Source organism: Ictalurus furcatus, chromosome 6, assembly GCF_023375685.1.
Source record: "Ictalurus furcatus strain D&B chromosome 6, Billie_1.0, whole genome shotgun sequence".
In the NCBI taxonomy this organism is placed as follows: domain Eukaryota; kingdom Metazoa; phylum Chordata; class Actinopteri; order Siluriformes; family Ictaluridae; genus Ictalurus; species Ictalurus furcatus.
In genome coordinates, this window is record NC_071260.1 from 12,861,150 (window position 1) to 12,885,112 (window position 23,963).

The following is a 23,963-nucleotide window of genomic DNA, read 5'->3' on the forward strand; positions in this document are numbered from 1 at the left end:
TGCCAAGGGGTGAGGTATAATAGGCAGCAAGTGAACACTCAGTTCTTGAACTTGATGTGTTGGAAGCAGGAAAAATGGGCAAACGTAAGGATCTGCGTGACTTTGAAAAGGGCCAAATTGTGATGGCTGAAGGCTTTCACACCATGAAGTGTTTTGTTCCTCAGCAGTTTGCACATGATTGCAATGTTTTATTTATTTATGAACGTCACATCATACTTTAAACCATTTTTAGCTACATTTAATATTGTGGAACAACAGCAAGATTAGGTAGTTCCTGTTAATTCAGTTGTTCACACTGCGGCCTCTGTTGTTTCTCTCTCTCTCTGTCTCTTTCTCTCTCTCTCTCTCTCTCTCGGTAAGTTAATAAGCCAAAAAGACGATGCTTGTCATGTTACTGAGAAAACAGAGGAAAACTTACTGACCATTACAAAGATGTCATGCTTTCATTTTTGTACACAAATGCTAATGCTATGTGGATGCAGAGTGCGTAGAAGTGGCTCTGACTGGGCTGATACCTTTTTCTAGTGAGCTCTGTGTGCATTCCAAGAAGAAGGTTTGACTTTAGGAATATGAATTTGCCTCAAAGAAGTCTTCCTTAAACATGACCGTACAGCACAGTGCCAGTCACAGCAGGAGGCAGCTCGACTCAGTCACCCCTGCAGTGCACTTCCGGACACGTTCGCCAAAGCAGAACTCCCAAAGCAGATCAGCAAACATGACCCACTCTTTGTGTGAAACAGTCGCATGTGTTCCCTTAGGATCCCCCGATCTAAAAACAGTGCAACATAACCATATTGAGTTTTCCCTCTGCATTTCCGAAGGTCCTCCCACAGTGCTATATTAATGCTGAGGTGACTCATGCATGTTTACAGCAGCACTGCACGCTCACGTGGTGCTTGAATGTGACCTCCCACAGATAATAGTGTTTACTTTCACTAATCCTTCCCACATCCACTATTATAAGCTCGCTTTCTCATGCAAAATAAATTAGACTTGTGACAGGTGATCGGGGGGGAGATGTGCTCGTCATTGTTGGAGCTGGAACAGAGAACTTGCTGCATTATGCATGTAGGCTAAAGACCAGGTTATTGATGAGGAAGAAGAGCTGTACAGTTGTACTTATAACTGATTAATCTACTGACCATTTTCCTTTTTCTGTACACTGTTACATGTGTAACTAACCGGTGGTTTAGAACAGCAGCTTTCCTTACAAAAGATGTTGTCTTAAAAAGATACAGGTGTGCTAGTTACCTCTAGACATGGTGTGGTAACTTGTTAAATTAGCCATTGAACATAGCATTGTGGCAGTTTTTCCATTGTAATTTCTGCTGTAATGCTGTAAAACACTCATCACCCATGGCTCATCACTAGCCTGCACTTTTGGGGCAGTGAGTAAGATCCTTAACCCTCTGTGCTCTCAGGGTGTAGCATCATGGCACTCTGACCCTGGCTTCCTTACAAGCTGGGATATGTGGGGAAAAAAAGGTTTCCACTGCATTGTACTTCTTTATGTGACAATAAAATCTGCCATTTTCTTAAATGCACTGTTTGGCTTTCCATAAAGTGCAGTAATCTGTGTCACACTTTAGACTGACCCCATAAAACACATCACACTGTAATATGGTACTCGCGTAGTTTCCATACTTTATCCATTTAATTAGGTCCGAACTGACCAATTCACCACAAATCTTATCTGCTTATAAACGAGTATTCCTTTTCATTTCATCCATTGTGTGTGCGTTCATAACTGCGTTTTAGTGAAAGGTGAAACAGTGGAGCAATGCACACACAGATGCATAACCTAATAAATGTGCAAGTTGTATAAAATCTGGTGTGTATACCCAATTAACAGGATCATCCCCCTTTTCTTAACTGTTCTGTGCCACCTTTCACAAAATGGAACGTGAAAAAAAATGAACACAAACCAGACAAAAATGAAAATTGTAACACTAAAGCTCTGCAAGTGTTCGAAATGACTTACTTATATAAGCTTCCATTTACATTTGTTTTACAATCTACTGATACCGTCATGTACAGTTGAATCTGATTTGCAATCCAGTGCATAATATATTAATAGAATGATGTACAGTTTACCAAGAGACCACATCTCTATTATTGTGATGTTTTGATATGCTTCAATAGTGACGTTTTCTCCAGAGGGACAAACTGGTTTACTTTTGCACAGAGTTATTAAATTAATGGTTGACAAAAGAAGAGGTTCTAATTATGAAGAGGTGGTTATGAGCAGCCTTATTCACAGAAGGTCGAATAGCGTTGGTATGGTTTACGAGTCTTTTTTTAATCTCATTACTTTAGATTTTTGTGTTTGTACTTTTGCCATGTACATCCATGTGGGGTCACTGTTGTGCTAATCTGTGCTAAAAATCCAGAGAAATGAATTGAATTGGTTCCCTCTGGTTCTGTTGTTGTCAATGTTGTGCACAGATGAGTGCATTGACTATCAGTTCCTCTGTCTTTCTGTTACACAGTTTCCATTTTTCTTTTTCTTTTGCGCTAATTTACAATTAATAAAGCTCACACTGTTGATGTATTCTTTCCTCTTTAGGGATTTGAAGACCCCAAGGACAAGTAAGTAATTAATCCTTACCTCCTCTGGCCTAATTCTGGTTCATCTGCTGTGGTTAAAAAAACTGCAAGTTATGCTTTTACTGCCACCTTGAAAAGCTGATGGGCAAACTCACCTTTATTAGCACAATAATAATACTGGTTATAACATAATAATCAAAGTGCAGATCTGTCAGGCATTGGGGTGTGGTGAGATTTCAGCCAGTGTTTTTTCAAGGTGGCACTGGAGGACATGTTTTCTGTTTTGTGCTGGATGTCGAGACTTGTAATGCATGAGAAGCTGTTACTGCTGAATCGGTGGATGAAATCATTGTGCTACTCAGTTCATAATTGCACGAGATTCAGTTATCAGTCATCAAATAGTTTACACTCAAGCCAATCCATATAAAAAACATACCATAAAGAGATAATGCTAAATTCTTATATATTGGACGATCGTAAACATTGTCCAGTGTTGATTTAGTATAGTGTATTTTACCATATCAGATCTTCAGGTCTTGCTGTCATGATTGGAGCCCTACATGCAATAAAACACGGCCATGTACAGCCTGCATGACACAACCATTTTTGCTTAATAGCCTTCATGATGCGATGAATGATTAAGAGATCTGTGATTTGTTGGAGTGCTGTTGTATGTTGTCATGTGGTGGGCTGAAGGGCTCTGGTAGTGGGGCATGCCTGTGGATGACCGTCGAGATGAAAGCCGAGAGTCAGGAGAGGCAGAAAGTAGAACAACGGTCTCGTCTTGTGTTATCTAGACATTTCATTTTCAGAAATACTCAGGAAAACCTGAACCCTGAGGACGAAGTGGACGAGTTTTTGGGCCGTGCCATTGACGCTCGCAGCATTGACCGTCTGCGCTCTGAACACGTCAAGAAATTCCTGCTGACCTTCCGTGAGCCTGATCTGGAGAAGAAGGTACCGCTCAGAGGCATCGATGCTGTTAAACATTACATCTCATAGAGTACTGTGCAGTATATATTTACTTACGGTCTTTCCTTGATTAGCAAATGTAAAAAGGGGTTGAGTTTTGAATAATTACATACATAGATACATACATAGGTCTGCGTATCAAGCGAATGTAGAGATAAAAAGGCAGTAAAAAGAGAAAGTACAGAAAGTCAATAATAAAATGACAGAAATAGACAGGAATGATGACCACTGACTGTAGCCATATGCAAAGAGCATCAAACCCACCCCCCCCATCCCCCATCCCCCACCCCTCGGCATGGTGTCCCGCTATAAACATTATAAAATACAAGATGTTATATATATGTGAGATTCAGAACTGCAGTTTAACAGTATGTGAACTATAGTTGATGGTTAGTTTCCAATGCCAGAATCTCACTTTTTCAAAATTTCAAAAAATTTTTTTTAATCATTCAGTACATTTACATGGACAACAATAACATGATTAAGATGATACTCTGATTAAGAAACTAGCATGTAAACAGTGATTATTGATTACTTTGATCCGACTAAAGTCCTACTCGAAGTGAACACAAATCAAATTAAGACATGTGGAGTATTCCTGTGTTAGTCGCATTATCGACGTGCATTACAGACATGTACACACCTTAATCACACTATTAACGTCGTGTGGGAGTTTTCACCGCATTTTGCGACAGGACACGTACACACACGGCAGCGCTCAACCGTTTGACGGCAAATAAGAGAGCACGGCTACGTCCGAAACCGCGTACTTACCTGCTATATAGTAGGAGCTATACATGCACTTTGGTTAATATATAGTAGGTAAGTACGCTGTTTGGGACGCAGCCCACGGCTTCAAGCACTCGTCTATTTGCACATACAGCATGACAAATAATTAACTGCACTTGAAGCTAAAATTAAAAATGAAACACCCAAAACTGTATACGGTACCATAACGAAGATGAACTGTATGTCGATACGTGAAATTCCGGAGGGAACGTTGGACGGCGTGGCGTGGGGACATAATGATGTGTGCCGTTAATCGATCTCTGTTCTATAACATGTAAAAATGTCTTATTCAGAATAAGGTCAACAATTAGATTATTGCTCTCCATGTAAATGTAGTCTATGTCTGAACACATTACAAGCATATGGCTGAAACATGAATTTCTCTGGGAATGCGATCTCTGCCAGATCTGTTAATAACAAATCACTACATATCATGGGAGATTAAAGCCCCGTGCCCAAGAGCTTTATCTAGATAATCTGATGGTTATTTTGAGATCATCTTTTGAGAGCAGGGAATGCAAAGCATCAAATGAATGTCATGTGGGGAGAAAGTGAATGTTTGGCACAGCTCCGGAGATGTGATCTGACCTCGTGTGCAAAAAACTGACTGTGAATTCTACTGATATCCTAACACCATTGATACTCCTGACAATTATGTAAATGCACTGGTTGTTTTAATAGAGTAAAATTTATTGTCACAGATTTGGATGGAGTTCTAAGGATTTTTGTACATGCATAAAAACATGGATAGGATGGATAGGTATGCATTTTTACAGTCTCACAGCTGAAATAGAAGCTATTATGAGAGTCAAAGACACATTAGAAATTCTTTTGGTGTGACTTGACCCTTTAATAGCTACCACTCAGTTGTATGTTTTTTTTTTTTTTATTTGTTACGATGAAATAAGTAAGTCTGTTATATTAATTGTGTGAAGCAGCCTATTTACGTTGATGCGGGGTTGCATAAATAGTGGTCTGCACTTATATAGCGCTTTTTTAACCTTAGCGGTTCTACAAAGCACTTTACACTGTTTCTCATTCACACACTCACACACAAAGCTGCCATTCAAGGCTGTCTTGCCCAAGGACACTTCAGCATGTGGAGTCATATGGGCCAGGAATCGAACCGCCAACCCTATGATTAGTGGATAGGATAAGTGGATCTACAACCTGAGCCACAGCCGCCCATCCACAGTGAACATCCATAAGTTGTGAGAAATGCTACTGGACTAGTAAAGCTCTGCTAAGAGGGGGTCTCGGAAAGTAGCACCACATGTAGCCTAGTTTTGAACCAAAATACACTATATGGCCAAAAGGTTGAGGACATCTGAACATCACACCCATATAGGATTCTTCCCCAAACTTTTGCCATTATGTCTTTGTGTGCTGTAGCCAGAGTTGGGAGGGTTAGAGTTATAAATTACTTCACAAAAAATGTAAACAGTAGCGTAATCCAAGTATCGCAATATGAAAGTAATGTAATCTGATTATTTTTTGATTACTTCAAGGTCACATATGCAAATAAAGTCAAGAGCAAAGCAATATGATCTGAAATACTTTTATTTAGAGCTTAAAAACATGTTCAATGTTTGGATTTGTTTTAAGAAAAGAAATACATTTGTTGCTCATGTGAGTCACAACTGGCAAGAGAGAGCCAGAACTATAATCATGCAGCTGTCTATATTGTGTTATGTCAACAGCAGGGCTCCAAAAAAAAAAATCTATTAAGGAGCCATTGGCTCCTATAAGAAAAAAAACAGGCGCAAATGATGTATTATTTTTTTAAGTGCCACATAAGAATGAACTTGCGTCCAAAATTTTTTAAACATTTACTTTGTCATCCTGTCATGTGTGTACGTCTCCTTTTACAGCGTCAGCATTTTCATCCTAGTTCACTTAAAATGGGAACTGAACTTGTCTTGTAGTTCACATGCACGAGACACTGCTCGTGCTAACGGGGTTTTTGTGGAGCACTCTGCGATCGAGATTTTTTTTTATGCTTTTGAAATGGTTCTTTCTGGTAATGAAATCCGTTTTCGCCGCTATTTCTCTGCCCGCTTTGGAACAAAAGTCACAAACCATTTTGTGTGTGCGATGTTCATACCTGAGTCATGCAAACTCTTGAATCTTGAGTCTTTAAATGGCTTTCTGCACTTTTACATAGGCGTTCATTGATTGAAAAGGAAAGATGGTCCTCTGTGTCTGTCATTTTCTCTCCATCTCTCACGCTGGCACAACTGGAGCTTGCTTTTTTTTTTTATCATCAGGTGTGCCATCAGTATTGGTGCTCTGAGGATTGTTTGAAAAAGTCTGACATTTTTCGTTTTGACATGTTGGAGCGGAAAGCTCATCCTCGCTTTCCCCGTGCATATTTTGGCACTCTGGATGAATTTGAACTCAGTGAAACAGCTATCCCAAACACCCCCCCCCCCCAGCCGCACTGAAACTTTCGTGCAAAGCGTGTCATTTTATTGCGTCGACACAATAAATTATGTGACGGGCTACTCCTCACAGAACACGCAATTAAAAAGACTTTACATGCAAATTTTTAAATCAAAACATTTCATTTCTTTGGTTTTAAATGGGAAAAAAAAAATTGTAATCCTGATAGTGCTCCCATTTTCTTATTAAATGTATCTGTTTTTTGATGTAACCGTAACGGATTACAGTTACCAGTTTTTTGTATCCTGATTACATAACGCCGTTACATGTATTCCATTCCTCCTTAAGCCTGGCTTGTAGAATTAGAACTAAGGGTCCCAAACATGCTCCAGCATGACAGTGCCCCTGTGCACAAAGCAAGGTCCATGAAAACACGATTTGCCAAGGTTGTAATGGAAGAGCTCGAGTTTCCTGACCTCAACCCCATTGAACACCTTTGGGATGAACTGCAATGCCAACTGTGCCCGAGGCCTCCTTACTCGATATCAATGCCTGACCTCATTAATTCCCTTGTGGCTGAATGGACATCTCCCCACATCCACAATCCAAAATCTAGTGGCAATCCTTCCCAGAAGACTGGAGGATATTATAACAGCAAAGGGGAACTAAATCTGGAATGGGATGTTTAAAAATCAAGTATGGGTGTGATGGACAGGTGTCCACAAACCTCTGGCCATATAGTCTACACAGCAAAATCCCCAGTGTTGATTTAACACCCAGAGGGTTGAATTTCCACTCTTCAGTGTTTATATAGTCTACATATACTGTGTTTATATAGTCTACAAATACAGAACACTGTGGGTGTTAATTCAACACTAGGAATTTTACTGTGTATGTTTTGAATATCCCATAGTGCCAGCGGATTTTGAGTGTCACACCCCCTTTGTGTCATTTCGCTCCTTTCAGTCAAGAACATTAATTTATGACCTAAAAACAAAAAAAGTTGACTTGCACCCAACTAAAACAGCAGCATGTTAACTACAAATGATCTACTGTATGGGCTGGCATGACCATGGAGTCCATGCTGTTTTGAACTACGGCAAAAAATGAACTCCATGTTCCCTGAGTTCAGAATGAGTCAAACAGTGAAACATAAGCAAAGCATAAGCATTATTTGAAGAGAATTTATAGCATCGCACCCAAAGCCGTGGTCACAACTGAATAACCATGTGCTTCAAATCAGTCACGACTGATCTAGTGACGTTCGGATACCTACATCATCACGAGGAAGGGTTGCATAATGCATCACCCTCTATTACCTTTTGTTCCCTTTTTATCATGAAAGTCAATTTTCTTTCCTTTCTTTTCTGGAGACTAAAAGGTGACAGAGGGTGAACATAACACATTCACATCCTCAGGCTGCAATTACCTCCTATTTTAGTAATAAACAAGTCCTTTCTGCCTTAGATAAGAGATTGTCGTGCCAAACTAGGTGTTAAAACAGACTGCTTTTCGTTTTCTTCCGCTGCTCGTGTTTCAGACAAGGCTCTGAATTTAAGATAACCACCTCCTTGCTATTTAACACTCATTCCTCTTTGGAAACCAAATTCATTTAGTTCAAATCGATAGGATGTGCTTTCAACCCAGCGAACAAGTCTTCCTATATTGTTTGTATTATTTGAGATATTCCACATTTATTACGTGTATCCTGGAACTTGATACCGTTCCTAACCTTGTGTTTCCTCCATCTCCTGCGTTTACTGAACTGCTTTAGATCATTTCTATGCCTTAGTTTCTATGGATCGTTCACGTATGAGTAAAAATAAAGTCTCTCTCTCTCTCTCTCTCTCTCTCTCCTTTCCTTCTCAAAATCTCACTCTTAAGTATTCGAAGCAGGTGGATTCCCGTTTCGGAGCATATGTAGCCTGTGCCACTCTTGTCTTCTTGTTCATCTGCTTCATCCAGCTTGTAGTCGTACCACCGTAAGTACAGACTATCATGCTTTACTTTTATGCACACGGTAATAACTAATTAGCTGTGCTGCAATGGATAACATCTGAGCATCTGCAGCAGTAAATTTTACTATAACCATAAACTCTGTGCTAGGAAAAGAGGGCTGCTGTTTTGAGAGACGTAATAGAATTCCAGAGGAAAGCACAGATGAGGGTTTGTCCTTCATTGTATAAACAAATCATGTTAAACGCCAGGGACGTCAGGTGTAAAATTGATGTCGCTTTAACACTAAAACATGGTGTACAACCAAAAGCTTAGCACCAAACAATTCAGATGAACTCTCTCACCTTGCCTCAGGGATTTTTGTAGAACTTGTTCCATTTGTAAATGGTCCCTTTTTTTTTTTTTTTTTTTTATTTATTTATTTTTGTTAGGACACAATGACGGTGCTTGTTAAGACGAGACCGAGTCATTGATTTGTAGTTTGTAATGTAAAGATCATTCATTTAAAATACAAAAAGAGAGCACATGCGAGGTTATGTTGAACATTTCTTTATTCACCCAGGCAGTACAGTATGGGCTTAACATTAACTTAACATTCATTTCTTAGTTATCTTACTTAAAATAAATAAATAAATAAATTTAAAAAAAGAAGCTAGATATCAGGAACAGCTCAAGCGTGCCGTGTCCTCAACACCTTTGCTTTTTTCAATGAATGAATCATGCTATTTTAACACGAGGTCGGTTTCATTAGACGTGTTACTGCATCACAGATTAGTTGCACTTGGATCGAGTGAAAGGTTTTTTTTGTTGAAGTAAATCAATTCTCAAAACAGTTGCCCAATCCTGCAGTTCTTATTTATGTTTGCATTATGTGCATTATCTGATCTCTTCTCCAATTAATTCGCCACCACCTGTTTGGCACCAGCGCATTTCAACTGTTTACTGATCAATAAATGGCCCCATAAGTTTGTTTGATCCACTTCCTCATGTTTTAGGCTTTCGGTGTTGTATCGTTTTTGTTTCCGTTTACTCTCTCTTTGCTTATAATATTTATTTCGTCTTTTCCTCAGCTCCAACCTGATGATCGGATTCTACATGTCATGTTTCATCGTTCTCATGGTCGTTATGTTCGTTTCAGTCATTTACTCCTGTTTTGGGGTAAGTGTCCTCTTTTGGCAGCTCTCCTCCACATCATTAAAGCATTTTATAAGCAGTTTATGAATTCACTTCCAGACGTAGATAAATAAATCCGCTTAGTACAAAACGATTTCACACGACGACACACCGTGACACAGTAGAACCACAGCAAAGACTCGATCCACCGTCGCAGACTATCCGTGACACTGTTGGCCAGGCTTTATCGAAAGCTAACCCACAGCACGATGTGTTAGACAAACATTTGCTAAGATAAACGACCCATGTGGATGGGATCTTTTCATCGCTGGTGTTGCCTCTGAGCTGGTGCAGAGGGACCATGTGTCAGACAAATACATAAGCGGCCCTGGCACGTATTCATGCTCGCTGTCCCAGGGTGATGTCAGCCGAGTGCCTGCGTTCTTTCACCTAGAGAATTAGCTTGACCTTTTGGTGAGCTTGTAAATCTAAAATGTCTTTCAGAAAATGATTGGCTTATTTCAGAGCGTTTGCTGCCCCCACACAATTGCTGCTCGGACTTCATTTAATTTGATAAGAAGACTAATGCTGTGAAAGAAGAACGAGCACGTTCGATAATACAATATCAAGATTTAATAAGAATAAAATGCATTAATATGTATGATAATTGGATCATAATTCACCTTAGCCGAGCTGTTAATATTTTTTATGAGAGCGTAGTGAATATTTTAATTCACATTGCTTTCACATGCGGAAATTAAATGTCAATAAATCTGTGACACACTCCTGACACCTCTCTTCTCTTGGGCAGCTTTTCCCAGTGCCCCTGCAGCACCTGTCCAAAAAGATTGTCCAGTCCAGACTCAACAGCACTCTGGTGGGCGTCATTACCATTGTGCTAGTCTTTCTCTCTGCCTTCATAAACATTGTGAGTATGCCAACAGGAAGTAAATAACGAACAGGTCTTTAATGGGAAGCTGGACCTTAGAGATGTGCATTTGTTCCCTCCAGTTCACCTGCAGCACAGATGATCTGAAGTTGTGTTTGAGCCAAGAGTTTAATATCAACCGGAGCAGTGTGAACGCCTGCCATGTGCGCAGCTCTGCCTTTAACTACTCGCTGTCGTCCCAGAAGCACCTCTGCCACAGCTCCTTACCCACCTGCAACTTCCCTGAGGTGAACATGGTTCTCTAAACACTTCCCACAGTGACTACGTTTACACGGACAGCAGTAATCTAAGTATTGACCTTATTCTGAATAAGACAATATTGTGATTAAGGTGTTTACATGAGTCGCTTTTAGAATATTCCTTTCATGTTCCTGTTTTACATGTTATAGAACATAGATCGATTAACGGCACACGTCATTACGTCCTCGTGCCACGCCATCCGACGTTCCCTCCAGAATTTCACGTATCGACATACAGTTCGTCTTCGTTATGGTACCGTATACAGTTTTGAGTGTTTGATTTTTAATTTTACGAACGCTTCAAGTGCAGTTAATTATTTGTCATGCTGTACGTGCAAATAGACGACTGCTTGAAGCCGTGGGCTGCGTCCCAAACCGCGTACTTACCATCTATATAGTAGCTGAAATACATGTATTTAACCTACTATATAGTAGGTAAGTACGCGGTTTCGGACGAAGCCGTGCTCTCTTGTTTGCCGTGTGTGTACGTGTCCTGTCGCAAAATGCAGTGAAAACTCCCACATGACATTAATAGTGTGATTAAGGTTTGTACATGTCTGTAATACACATCGATAATGCGACTAAAGCAGGAATTCTCCACATGTCTTAATTCGATTTGTGTTTACTTCGAGTATGACTTTAGTCGGATTAAGGTCATCAATAATCGCTGTTTACATGATGGTTTCTTAATCAGAGTATCGTCTTAATCTTGTTAATATCGGATTATTGTTGTCCATGTAAACGTACTGACTGTGCCATTTAATACCTGGATCAATTGTAACTGTAGATTTAAATATGTGAAAATATGTCCTGAGTTAATAGCTCTTTAACCAGTGCTTGGTATGTTTATATGAATCTAGTGGACATGCTGAAGTGTTTATACAAAGGTGTGAATGGAACGGACCCAATGACTCGGACTATACTAAACTGGTGTGTTTGTGTTTTTCCCAACCCTTCTGCTTCCTCAGTATTTCTCGTCATGTGTACTGCTCAGCCTTCTGGCATGCTCTGTATTCCTGCAAGTCAGCAGCATTGGGAAGCTCTTCCTCATGCTCTTCATTGAGATTCTGTATGTCCTTATCATGGAGGTACCCGAGGTCAACCTGTTCGACAACGTGGACCTGCTGGTGATGGCCAACGCCATGTGAGTGACTCTGTAATTGTGTGTTGCCTCTTTACACACACAGACAACACACTGCAGACACTGATCCCAATCACATATTGTTTGGAAATTCAATTGTGGCCCGTGCAATTAGTTAATTGGGAACTATACCACAATTGATACCTTCCATAATCCTGATTTATTAAGATGTTTTCAGTCCAGTTATCTCAGTGGAGTGTTTTATGAGCTTTCATCCGTGAAGTTATTTTACTGCCAGATGTTGAGAGCACACTAGGATTCTTTCTGTTCTTCTATACTATGTTCTTATTCATTCACGTTAATCGGGAAAACAAAAGAGAAGTGCTTTATAGTCTGATGCTTTATTGGCTACGTATAAAATATGTAAGGGATTAAAAAAATAATTGTTGTTAAAGTAGCTTTATTGCATCATTGAGTCTATATGGCTTAGGCAGAGGTCTGGGTAGCATTACATCATTCTGAAGCAGCAGTAGTCGTACTAAACTGCTTATAAAATTAATGTTCCCGAAGTCATGCTTTTTAAATCATAAGGCAGGGTTCGTACAAGGTGCTTGAATTTGGCTTTTTGAAATTTAAGTACTGGAAAACCTTGAAAGTAGGCATTTTTTTTATTTAGTGGTGCTTAAAAAGTGCTTGAATTCTAAAAAGTCCAAAAATACGAAATCGCAAAAAACTGTTTATGAATACATCCTTTCACTCAAAATATGACACTCTGCTGCAGCCCCTCCTCCTCCCACTATTCACTCACTCATTGCAACAGACACCACTCCGGTCCACTTCTCAGACCCCTTTAGCGACTTTTTTTGTGGTTTTTACTTTCAAAAAAAAGCACTTAGCAACAAATCTATCCATCCATCCATCCATTTTCTATACCGCTTATGCTTCCTTCAGGGTCACGGGGAAACCTGGAGCCTATCCCAGGAAGCATTGGGCACAAGGTGGGGTACACCCTGGACAGGGTGCCAATCCATCGCAGGACACACTCACACACGCATTCACACACCCATTCATACACTACAGACAATTTGGACATGCCAATCAGCCTATCATGCATGTCTTTGGACTGGGGGAGGAAACCGGAGTACCCGGAGGAAACCCCCGCAGCACAGGGAGAACAAACAAACCCATCGATTTGTTTGTTTGTTTATTTATTTATTTATTTATTTATTTTTTGGGGGGGGGGGGGGGGGGCAAACCTTGCCAACTTCCCAACTTCCCAACTTCCCATAGAAGAGAGTAGTCAGTACTGCCCAGCAAGCATGAGGTCCTGCTTTCCCGCTGCAGGTACACCCCTCTCTCTCTCTCTCTCTCTCTCTGCAGCTACTCTGTTCAGTGAGTGGCAGAAAGGAGCAGCACATTCAATCCCCTGCAATTTTCTCTGAGTGATCAGTGTACATGTAAATATAGCCAGAATCATAGCTTAGCTGTTGACTTCTGTGTATGGTGATTTTGTGATTTTGTGCAGTGCAGAGCAGAAGCTTGGAAGTGACTGCTGGTGAACATGTAGTCTCCTAACGCGCCGGGTTTCAGTCACTGTTTCACACTCGTTCCGTTGTCTGAAATTTTATTATTTTCATTATTTTAAGTTAAAAAGAAAAATTAAAGAATATGTTTGAATGACATCTCTTGTGGTGAGCACGGTGGCGTAGTGATTTATTACGTTTGCCTAACACCTCCAGGGTTGGGGGTTCGATTCCTAACGCCACCCTGTGTGTGCGGAGCTTGCCTGTTCTCTGATTGGCGTCTCTAAATTGTCCGTAGTGTGTGACTGGGTGTGTGTGTGATGGGTTGGCACCCTATCGAGGGTGTGACCCACCTCGTGCCCTGAGTCCCCTTGGATAGGCTCCAGGTTCCCTGGGACCTTGTGTAGGATAAGCAGTACAGAAGATGGATGGATGGATGGATGGACACCTCTTGTATAGTCCTTGAAAATAAAAATAAAAAAGCCTGAATGTCCTGAAATTTCATTATGAAGAATCTGTACGAAACCTGATAAGGAATGTAGTAGACGGGTAAGATCCTCATACAAAATGGATAACCCATACTAAATTTGAAAAAGGTTCGTGAGCGAGCAGGATGAATTTGAGTGACAAGCAAATTCCTGCGAGAGCATTATAATTTTGTGTGTGTGTTCATCACAATGTGTGTATGAAGAAAGCAAATCCAGTGGTAGTGGTGGCTTGGTAGTTAAGGCTGTGGGTTACTGATCAGAAGGTCGGGGATTCAAGCCCTAGCATTGCCAAGCTGCCACTGTTGGGCCCTTGAGCAAGGCCCTTAACCCTCTCTGCTCCAGGGGCGCTGTATCATGGCTGACCCTGCACTCTGACCCCAACTTTCTGACATCCTGGGATATGTGAAGAAAAGAATTTCACTTTTCTGTAATGTATACGTGCCTGATAAAGACTCATTATCATTAGATTAGCATATGGACATGCATTTTGTATAAGAAATCTGAGTCAAAGCAGACTCAAGCCTGCACATAGAGCCTTTCAGTTTCTGGCAGCAAAGTGACCCCGTATGTTAAGTTCACACTTAAAATCTGTCACACTTAAAATCTGTATCCTGTGTTTATATATCTCTGTAAAGCTGCTTTGAGACAATGTTCATTGTTAAACGCGCTATACAAATAAAATTTCATTGAATCGAATATGCAGGCAAACCACAGGGGATCGTGCAAAGTGGAAAATCACAGGATGCAGTGCTGCTGTTAATCAGTGTTTAGAGCATTACTCATCATAATCACAACAATCCTTTTTATCATAATTATCCAGTAGTAATTGACAGATTAAGTGACCGTTAGCAATAAATGTTTCTTTTCCAGTACGATGGCTTCATTCAGTGATCTAAATAGACGAATAGATTGCTCTAGATGCTTCGAAGGCATTTCGATGCGTTCGCTAATGAAAGAATAAACGTCCTCTCGTGGATATTCTCAGATTTGGCTTGGAATTGCTTTTACGACTTCGGTCTGGAAGATAATGTGGTAGTTGTTCCGCTCTACCCATCTGATTCATTTCCTTTTTGTTTTGTATTCACAGTCAGAACGTCAGTGGAACAAGGTAAGATTTTATCTGGTAAATGGATTCACTGAGGTGAATTAAATCCATTTGAACCCCAGCATGTTACTTTGATTGTTTTGCCATAATGATCACTATCACTACACAAGCACACAGTATCATCGTAACGTTTGTACGTGTAGAACTGAGATGGTATCAAGCTGAGCTCAAGCAGCTCTCCTCTGTCCTGTCTCCCTTAGTGTGTTCAAATTGAAAGTGTTTACTTGTTAGACCAGGAGTAAGATTCAGAAGGTTTGAGACCTCCTCGTGTTTGTATTGGCACAGCTGCGGGACAGACAGGGTGCCCCTGAAGATCATGACGCCAGTGGTCATCACCGTTTTTGTACTGGCTCTCTACTTACATGCTCAGCAAGTGGAATCCACTGCCAGGCTGGACTTCCTATGGAAGTTACAGGTGCGTTTCCAGCTGGAGAATCTAGAATTGTGTTTATTCCTGTTCGGGGTTTCATGAGAGCAATGTATGTCACTTTGCTAGTGGCCTGTTTCTCTGTGTCTCCTCAGGCCACAGAGGAAAAAGAAGAAATGGAGGAGCTTCAGGCGTACAATCGGCGTCTCCTACACAACATCCTCCCTAAAGATGTGGCTGCTCATTTCCTGGCTCGGGAGCGAAGAAATGACGAGCTCTACTACCAGTCATGCGAGTGCGTGGCCGTCATGTTCGCCTCTATCAGCAATTTCTCCGAGTTCTACGTCGAGCTGGAGGCCAACAACGAGGGCGTAGAGTGTCTGAGGCTTCTCAACGAGATCATCGCTGACTTCGATGAGGTAAAGCATCTGGATCTGTGCCTATTGTCCCATTTGCCCCTGCGCAAATTTCTTGACCTGGGAACATTTCCTGCTGTCTTTCTCAGATCATCAGTGAGGATCAGTTTCGTCAGCTGGAGAAAATCAAGACTATCGGAAGCACGTATATGGCCGCATCTGGCCTGAACGACTCCACCTACGATAAGGTCGGCCGCTCACACATTCGTGCTCTGGCTGACTACGCCATGCGTCTCATGGACCAGATGAAGTACATCAACGAGCACTCCTTCAATAACTTCAAAATGAAGATTGGTAAGGACTGGTTGGAAGTTGAACTTAGCTTTGCATTATACCCTAGTCCAGGGCTGTCCAGTCTTATCCGCAAAGGGCCGGTGTGTAGTGCAGGTTTTCATTCCAACCAAGCAGAAGCCACACCTGAGTCTATTCAAAGCTAAGATCAACTCATTAAACAGGTGGAATCAGGTGTGTTCCTGCTAGGTTGGAATGAAAACCTGCACCCACACCGCCAAGGACACTTCGGCATGTGGAGTCGTGTGGGCCGGGAATCAACATCCTGACATGCTCGGGTATGCGAAGAAAAAATCATTTCAGTGTGCTGTGACCAATAAAGACTCATTATCATCATCAACCCTACGATCAGTGCTCTACTACCTGAGCCACAGCCGCCCCAGGTTGGACACCCCTGCCCTAGATGATTGCACAGTTCAAAGTTGAAGCATCAGGAGTAGCTAAATATGTCGATTTTATGGGCATGATTATGGTTTGATCCTGAGCTCGGGTTACTGTCTGTCTGTCTGTCTGTCTGTCTGTAGTTTCGCCGTGTGTACATGGGTTTCCTCCCATCTCCTAAAACATTGTGTACTGGCTACTCTAAATTGATAATGGATAAGTGTGTGTGTGTGTCCTGTGATGAACTGGCATTCTATCCAGGCTGTATTCCCGCCTTATGCCCAGTGTTTCTGGGATAGGCTCCAGATCCACCGTGACCCTGACCAGGACAAAACATCTACTGAAGATGAATGAAAGAATGAATGATTATTTGTTTTCATTTACCTAATGAAAGGTTACAGAATTATATTTAATACTTTGATTTAATGTGTGCTGCATGTAGGTCTTAACATGGGTCCAGTAGTGGCTGGAGTAATAGGGGCTCGTAAACCCCAGTATGACATCTGGGGCAACACCGTGAACGTAGCCAGTCGCATGGACAGCACGGGAGTTCCTGAAAGAATACAGGTCAGATGCTTACATTTCTCCCAGTAGGAACTCTCCTTTGGCCTGTCTGACCTGCTCCAGATTATTTTCTCTTTTAACGTTTACTCTTTTTCTTACCAGGTTACCAGTGACCTCTACCAGGTCCTCCATTCCTATAACTACTCACTGGAATGCAGAGGAGTTGTCAAAGTCAAAGGCAAGGGAGAAATGATGACTTATTTCCTGAATGGTGGCCCGAGCAGCAGTTAACAGAAACCTGTCTCTTACAGCCATGACACTAAAGACATGAAGTAGCTTGACGTGTTAATAGAAAGCAAGATGCTGAGCATCAGGGTGTCTTTGCTCTGTCTATAGAGACAGAGGAATCGTTGAAAGATGGCTCATGGAGCATTTTGACCTTTCCACATATTAAAGCCTAAATAGAGGAAATCCTCATGGGTTGAAGGTCAAGTCTGTTCACATCCACCGAAATATCATCACTAGAAGAGACCAAAGAAAAGCAAAGGAATCTCAGAAACGCAAGGCGGTTCACCTGTTCAGACTTTTCTCCTTGTGGGAGAGGGTGAATGCTCGGACCCTGACTAGAGGCCGTCCTCGAAATGACAAAACTGTCTGACGTCACTGAATTTGGAAAGTAGGCAGATGTTTTTATGTGTATATGATGCATCTATGATCTTTGGGAAGCAATCTATGTTCTCACAAGTCTCCTGATCCTCACACACTGATCCTCCGGATCCTCACACGCTTAAACATGCTGGCGCAGCAACAGCATATTACACACCCGTCTCTTGGCCAGCGCTGGTGGACTGTGGTGGATACCAGTAAGGAGAACTGACAGTATTCTGTGTCTCGCTACTTCAGAATGAGACTGCTCTGTTTTGGGTGTGTGTTGACCCCAACACACACACACATAGACACACACACACACACACAAATGTAGACAGAAAAGTGTTTTTCACAGAAGAAAATGCACACCCACTTACTGAACTGAAGACACTCCGGAGGATAGAAATAACGGTCAAAACCTGCGTTTATTTTGTATCTTTGAGATTTTGTATTTTGTCTCAAAAAACCAAACCTTATCAAAGCTATTTTAGATTCTATATTTTGTACATTAATATATTAGAGCGATGTCTATAAAAACAAAAAAAAAGAGGTGTGTATTCAGATGTATATATCTAAAGAAAATTGCAACAATCATGTATATTTTAATGGGGAAGTTCATTTTCTTTCACCTTTACTCTCCTTTTGCATTGAAGCAGGTTCACAACAAATTCTTTAAAAACAAACAAACAAAAAAAAAGAGTGAGCGAGAACGAGAGTCTTTTTATCCTACAGTGTGTTTCACAGTAGAAAAATCGCAGGAGTTTCCCACAGCCAACACTGATTTAAGTTAATGAAACGTTGTTAAAGCAGTACAGATCAGACCTTGCACTCTATAGTAAGAGTTTATGTATTAAGTGGGGATGTAGTTGATGCCCCACACCTCTTTGGCCATTCTTGCACTGCACCTCTGCCTTTCTTAATGTGTCATACACTGCTTCCCCCTCCCAGCTCAATCAGATGGTACGACCCAATGAATGTTCAATTTCTCCAGTGAGGCCTTCATATGTACAGAACTAAACATCAGTACCATGCTCATCAGGAGTCCTTTAGGCATGTGTTTTATTTATTTCAGCTGGAAGGGTTCTTCAGTGTGTTTTTGCCAAGTACAGGTAAATACTTGCCAAATTTATCCAATTTGATATCTTTTAATGAAGAAATCGAGTGAGGATGCTAGTTGATATCAGTCTTTATGAATTGTCTGTTACAGCATGTGCACTCTCAGGTTTTCACCTGGAAGAACGGTAAACTGTTTGGGAATAGAATTTTTTTTTTTTTTTGGACATCGAGTCACAACTTGAGTCACTACTGTGTGGGGCATCAAATATTAATTTCTCTTTGCAGGGGAAAAAATGCAGTGCCATATATTTACTGTCACTTTGTGAACACCCAAAAAAAGAGAAGCTACAGTGATGTCAACATTGTATGTTTTGATATTTTCTGTTTTATTTTAATGTTTAACGTGTTGGAGGCTGTCGGATCCTGGTGAACGCAGGTTCAGCTCGGTTAACCCTCCTGTTATGTTCAGTTTCCAGGTCAGATCGTCCCGAATTACATCTGTTGACCAAAAAATTGTCATATAGTGTAACTTCATTTCAATAGATTCTATTTTTAATATTTTTTTTTTTTTCACAACGCCATGATATGACTTTTTTTTTTTTTATTGGACCCATCAAAGATTAGTTATCTTTAATAATTCATAACCACAAAAACTTTTATTAGAAGAATATGTGAACAACTATGAACAAATGTAATCATCTCTGTGAGTGTGGCAACATGTCACTGTTAGTCGCTATGTTTGTGTGCATGCATTTGTGGGAGAGACGGACAGACTCGATGGATTTATGTCAGAAGGAGAATGTGCCTCAATCCTTTTACCTCTCCCTGCCATCTTATTGTCACATGTGCAAATAATCTGTTCTTGCATGGGGATTCCTATAGTTGCTGTAATATTTGCATTTTCCATTCCTGTACTGTAAAGTTACTGAGGTTGAATAGGGTGATGGAGGAGCTGGGCGGGAGTGTTTTTGGAGGATAAAATTAATAATGAAGGGAGAACTTTAAAAAAAAGAAAGAAAGATGTTCTATTTCTAATGCTTCCATGTTTCCATGCTTTTAATTTTTCCCCTAAAAGTTCCTAAAACTAAAACGGGTCAATTTGACCTACAACATAATAGGAGGGTTAAACAGGCATGACGATTATGGTGAATTATACGATGTATAACATCATCTCTTTCTCAGATGTCGAGGTTCTGAGGCTGTTTGTCTGTACTTTTGAGGACATGCTCATTTTAATAATGGATATTGCTGAACTGCAATTCAGAGCTAATTTATGGTTTGTTTTTCCTTATCTGTGATGTCAAAACAAAAACTATACCCCCTTTTGTTGTTTTTTTTACATTCAAATAAATCACTTCAATGTTTATATATTCTGGAAATAAATTAGGCCATCGGTGCTTATGCTCATTTTTTTTTTTTTTTTTTTTTTTTTTCTTTTTGGACTGCACAAGCCTTTGAAAGATCAAATAGAATTTTAGCATACGAATGTGGATGTTGCATACAAAATCCAAAGGGTGGCAGCAGTACCATTTCTTAGGTTCATTCCGTCAGTTCATTTCATTACATAACAATACAGTGTATATAAGCAGTAAACTTATACAGTGGATATAATGGATATAATAAGCCTAATAAATCAAACATGTTTTTATGATTGTAAGATCAATTGAAAAAGTGATGATTATCATGACACACTGGTCTTCACTGTGACCAGCAGGGACTTTATTTTGTCATACAAAGATATTTAATAGCATATTGGATTAAATAGAACATTACTTCAAATACACTTAAATATACCAATTTGTAAAGGGAAAAAGAAACCAGACTTGAAAATGATTGCACCATTCACCACAGTCAGGTCTTCCATTATAAACCCTTTTAAGAGTCTTTCTGCACTGAGGAAAAACACCTTTGTGCTGACCATGAAAGGACCAGGACACTGGGATTTAAATATTCCCAGGCTTGCTACTTAAGGGGAACACTGTTTGTTTTTTTGGTCCAAGCAAGCATGGCTTTTACATCGTTGAGAGATTTTAGTTACATACAAATAATTGTACAAAGGAAATGGAGATTGAGGAGTCATCAAACTCCTGTCTGTAGTGTTTTACATGTGGGGTAGTTGATGTTGGGTAAGCATTCTACAATTGGAGAAGAATGGATGTAACCGAGGCCATGTTTTCACATTTTCATGGCATTAAGTTTCCGGGGGGTGTGTCTGTTCATCCACCCGCCCACCCGTCTGAGATTCTTGTTAGCGCTATAGCTCAAGAATGAGTGGTTTAATGTTTGCGGGATTAATATGGAATTATCATCCTAACCAACAGGATGATCATATTAATGTCTGACACTTCGTGTCTTCAATAGCTTCCTTCTTGTTTGTCATACAGAGATGTTAATTACACTTCCATATTCAGGAATTCAAGGCCCATTTTCTGGCAATTATCGTTGTCCGTCCGTGTATCTGTCTGGGGTTCTCTTTATCATGATATCTGCTCAACAAGTGCTTGAATGTTTGTAGGATTTATATGAAATTATCATTGTAACTAGCAGATAAACTGACAGATTTTAGAATTGATCCAAATAGAGTCAAGATCACAGAAAGGTGAAATGCCTGAAATCATTTTTCTTCATAAGCTTGCTCCCTGTTTGAAGTTTATTTTAGTATATGTGGTTAATAAATTAGTAACAAGAAGCACTGGACTTGTTAGTGGTGGAGGCTCGATGGGGATCCAACAACATCCGTCAGTGGTGTCGAGTTCTGCTTGTTTTCCCAAGAGATTTATTATGATGAAACACAGCAAATGTGATCCTCCATCCATCCATTTTCCATACCACTTATCCTACAGAGGGTCGATGAGGAGAGCCTGGAGCCTACCCAAGGGAACTGTACAGGGCGCCAACCAATTGTAGGGCACATTCACACACATTCACACACTGTGGACAATTTGGATATGCCAATCAGCCTACAACACGTTTTTGGACTGGGGGAGGAAACCGGAGTACCTGGAGAAAACCCCCAAAGCATGGGGAGAACATGCCAACTCCACGCACACAACCCCAGAGGAGCGAGGCAAACATTTTTTTTTATTGGCATTCTTTAATGGACAATAAATAATTTAGCAAATTAACTAAATTGGATTGCATTGTAAGACACTCTCTGTCTACAGAGAACCTTTTAAGGGTTTTCAGAGGACTGTGCAAAACAACCCTTAATGATTCTAGAATTGAAGTGTTTATCATCACCCTAACCCTAACCCTAAGTGTGTACCATGTGTAATGTACGCTCCTTTAGACTCCCTAAAAAAAGGCTACAAAGTTTTCAAGCAGCAGTGTGAAATTAGTTCGCCTGTCAGCAGTCACGTAACGGCCAAAAAAAAAAAAAAAAGATTACGTGGGAGTCCTTGCACTTATGGACACTGATGTTTTTCTTGCCTTTGTGTATAAATGGGCTATAATTTGCAGAACTGCAAGCTGTGCCAGTCAGTGTTTCACGTGTGTTGGTTCCGTCAGCATGACGAGAGCAAACCTGGTACATTAAGCTCATTAGTCACGCTGCTCTGGAGGAAATGGTCCTCTCTAAAAATGCCGAACAAACCGTCTCCACAATAACCTCTCCTCCGTGTGATTAAAGAGTGCGATAGAAAAGGATTGAAATGATAAAACGAGTATTGAAAACCACACTAATTCATAAACTATTCACTTTTGATTTGGTACATATGCTATCAAATAAAGAGTTATTATTGGAAGCTTTCATGAAATGTGTGAAGGGTGGTGGCTGGCCCTTTAAGATTTTAACATTGAGTACTTCATACATTTATTGTACGGTACTCTCTTTTCAGTTTCATCCTACTTCCAGTCGTCCATTAAACGAAGTGAACTAAGTATCTGCTTCAGCGTGTGGATTGGTAGAGGAGTTATCTGTCTGTCAACGTATGCAAGGCGTATTGGGGTGGCAGAACTAGCTGGGAGTAGGAGGCTTGTCAGGATCAGGGAAAAGATGAAGAGTGACACTCAGGACAATTTGTTTGAGTGCACAAATGTTCACCTTTCTACGCAACAATGACTCAGATAACACGGGTCAATCCAGGAGTGGCTTCAGGACAAGTCAGTGGATTCAGTTAAGTGGCCCAGCCAAAGCCTGGACTTCAATATGTCTGAAGAAACCTTTAAAATGGCGGTAGAGGGATGTTCCTAAATCAAGCATGACAGCTCTGATGTTCTGCAGAGCTTTGGGAGAAGATGTGTGACCCTAAATCTATGTGTGGTATCATAGCCAAGAAGATTGAAAACCACACTGGATTGCTAATAGCAATATAAGAGCATCTTACTACAGAACGAGAGAGAGAGAGAGAGCGCACAAGGTCTAATATATAATAATCTGAAGCAATCTGTGAATGGGCATGTTGCTTCATCTTGCATATTTTACCAAACTGTAGCATGTTATGCTGAAACAAAATGTTACAGTAAAATTGTAAACATGAATGGTTATATGCACACTTCCTCTTCTAAATCAAATCAATTTGATATATAAGTAAAGCGGACAATATAGGATTGCTATCCCTCTAAACATACAGAATAATAACAAATAAAAATGGCAGTTTATATGTATGGAAGCATAAACTAGGATCACTTTTATTAAAAATCAGCAACGATTTCATGTCAGATATCAGACCTGCTCCAACTGCTCCAGATTCTTTTTCTTTTAATGTTTACTGTTTTTCTTACCAGGTTACCAGTGACCTCTACCAGGTCCTCCATTTGTTTTGCAAATAGGCTCCCACAATGCATAATTCTCAAACTGTTTCTATATTACTTCATGTTCAAGCGATCTAAATCAACAACCTGCCAACTAATCGCAATACTGAATATTCCACAAATTCAGAACTAAATACAAGCCGACACTACAAGCACAATTGATGAATTTCTCGACTATGAAAAGTTAATGAGATTAAAAATATGCAAGTTGAGTCAACATCTTCAGTCATAAATTATTCTGTTGCTGACCACTATCTAAGGCTTTCTCAAGTCATAAGCATCTACTAGAAAGTACGGCCATAACAAAAAGCTGTTTGAAAGAACGTGTAATACCTGAACTCCAACAAGCATGATGTGCAGCAAGGAACTGTTTAATGGTCAGATGACAATGAAAAGAATGTCAT

At 40.4% G+C, this 23,963-nt stretch overlaps 1 protein-coding gene across 2 annotated transcripts in view; it reads left to right on the forward strand.

Moving 5' to 3' along the window:
* adcy5 (adenylate cyclase 5) overlaps positions 1–19,828 on the forward strand; it is an 86,836-nt gene extending 67,008 nt beyond the window's left edge. The window contains exons 10-22 of one of the 2 annotated variants that reach the window (XM_053626555.1): positions 2,567–2,589; positions 3,345–3,504; positions 8,575–8,672; positions 9,717–9,804; positions 10,571–10,687; positions 10,771–10,935; positions 11,916–12,091; positions 15,127–15,147; positions 15,430–15,559; positions 15,667–15,930; positions 16,017–16,221; positions 17,042–17,166; positions 17,266–19,828. In XM_053626555.1, the coding sequence (XP_053482530.1) occupies positions 2,567–2,589; positions 3,345–3,504; positions 8,575–8,672; positions 9,717–9,804; positions 10,571–10,687; positions 10,771–10,935; positions 11,916–12,091; positions 15,127–15,147; positions 15,430–15,559; positions 15,667–15,930; positions 16,017–16,221; positions 17,042–17,166; positions 17,266–17,394 (1,701 nt within the window). In that variant the 3' untranslated portion in view covers positions 17,395–19,828. The remainder of the gene's footprint in view (positions 1–2,566; positions 2,590–3,344; positions 3,505–8,574; positions 8,673–9,716; positions 9,805–10,570; positions 10,688–10,770; positions 10,936–11,915; positions 12,092–15,126; positions 15,148–15,429; positions 15,560–15,666; positions 15,931–16,016; positions 16,222–17,041; positions 17,167–17,265) is intronic. The other variant, XM_053626557.1, reaches the window with a different exon arrangement.
* Positions 19,829–23,963: the final 4,135 nt, after the last annotated feature.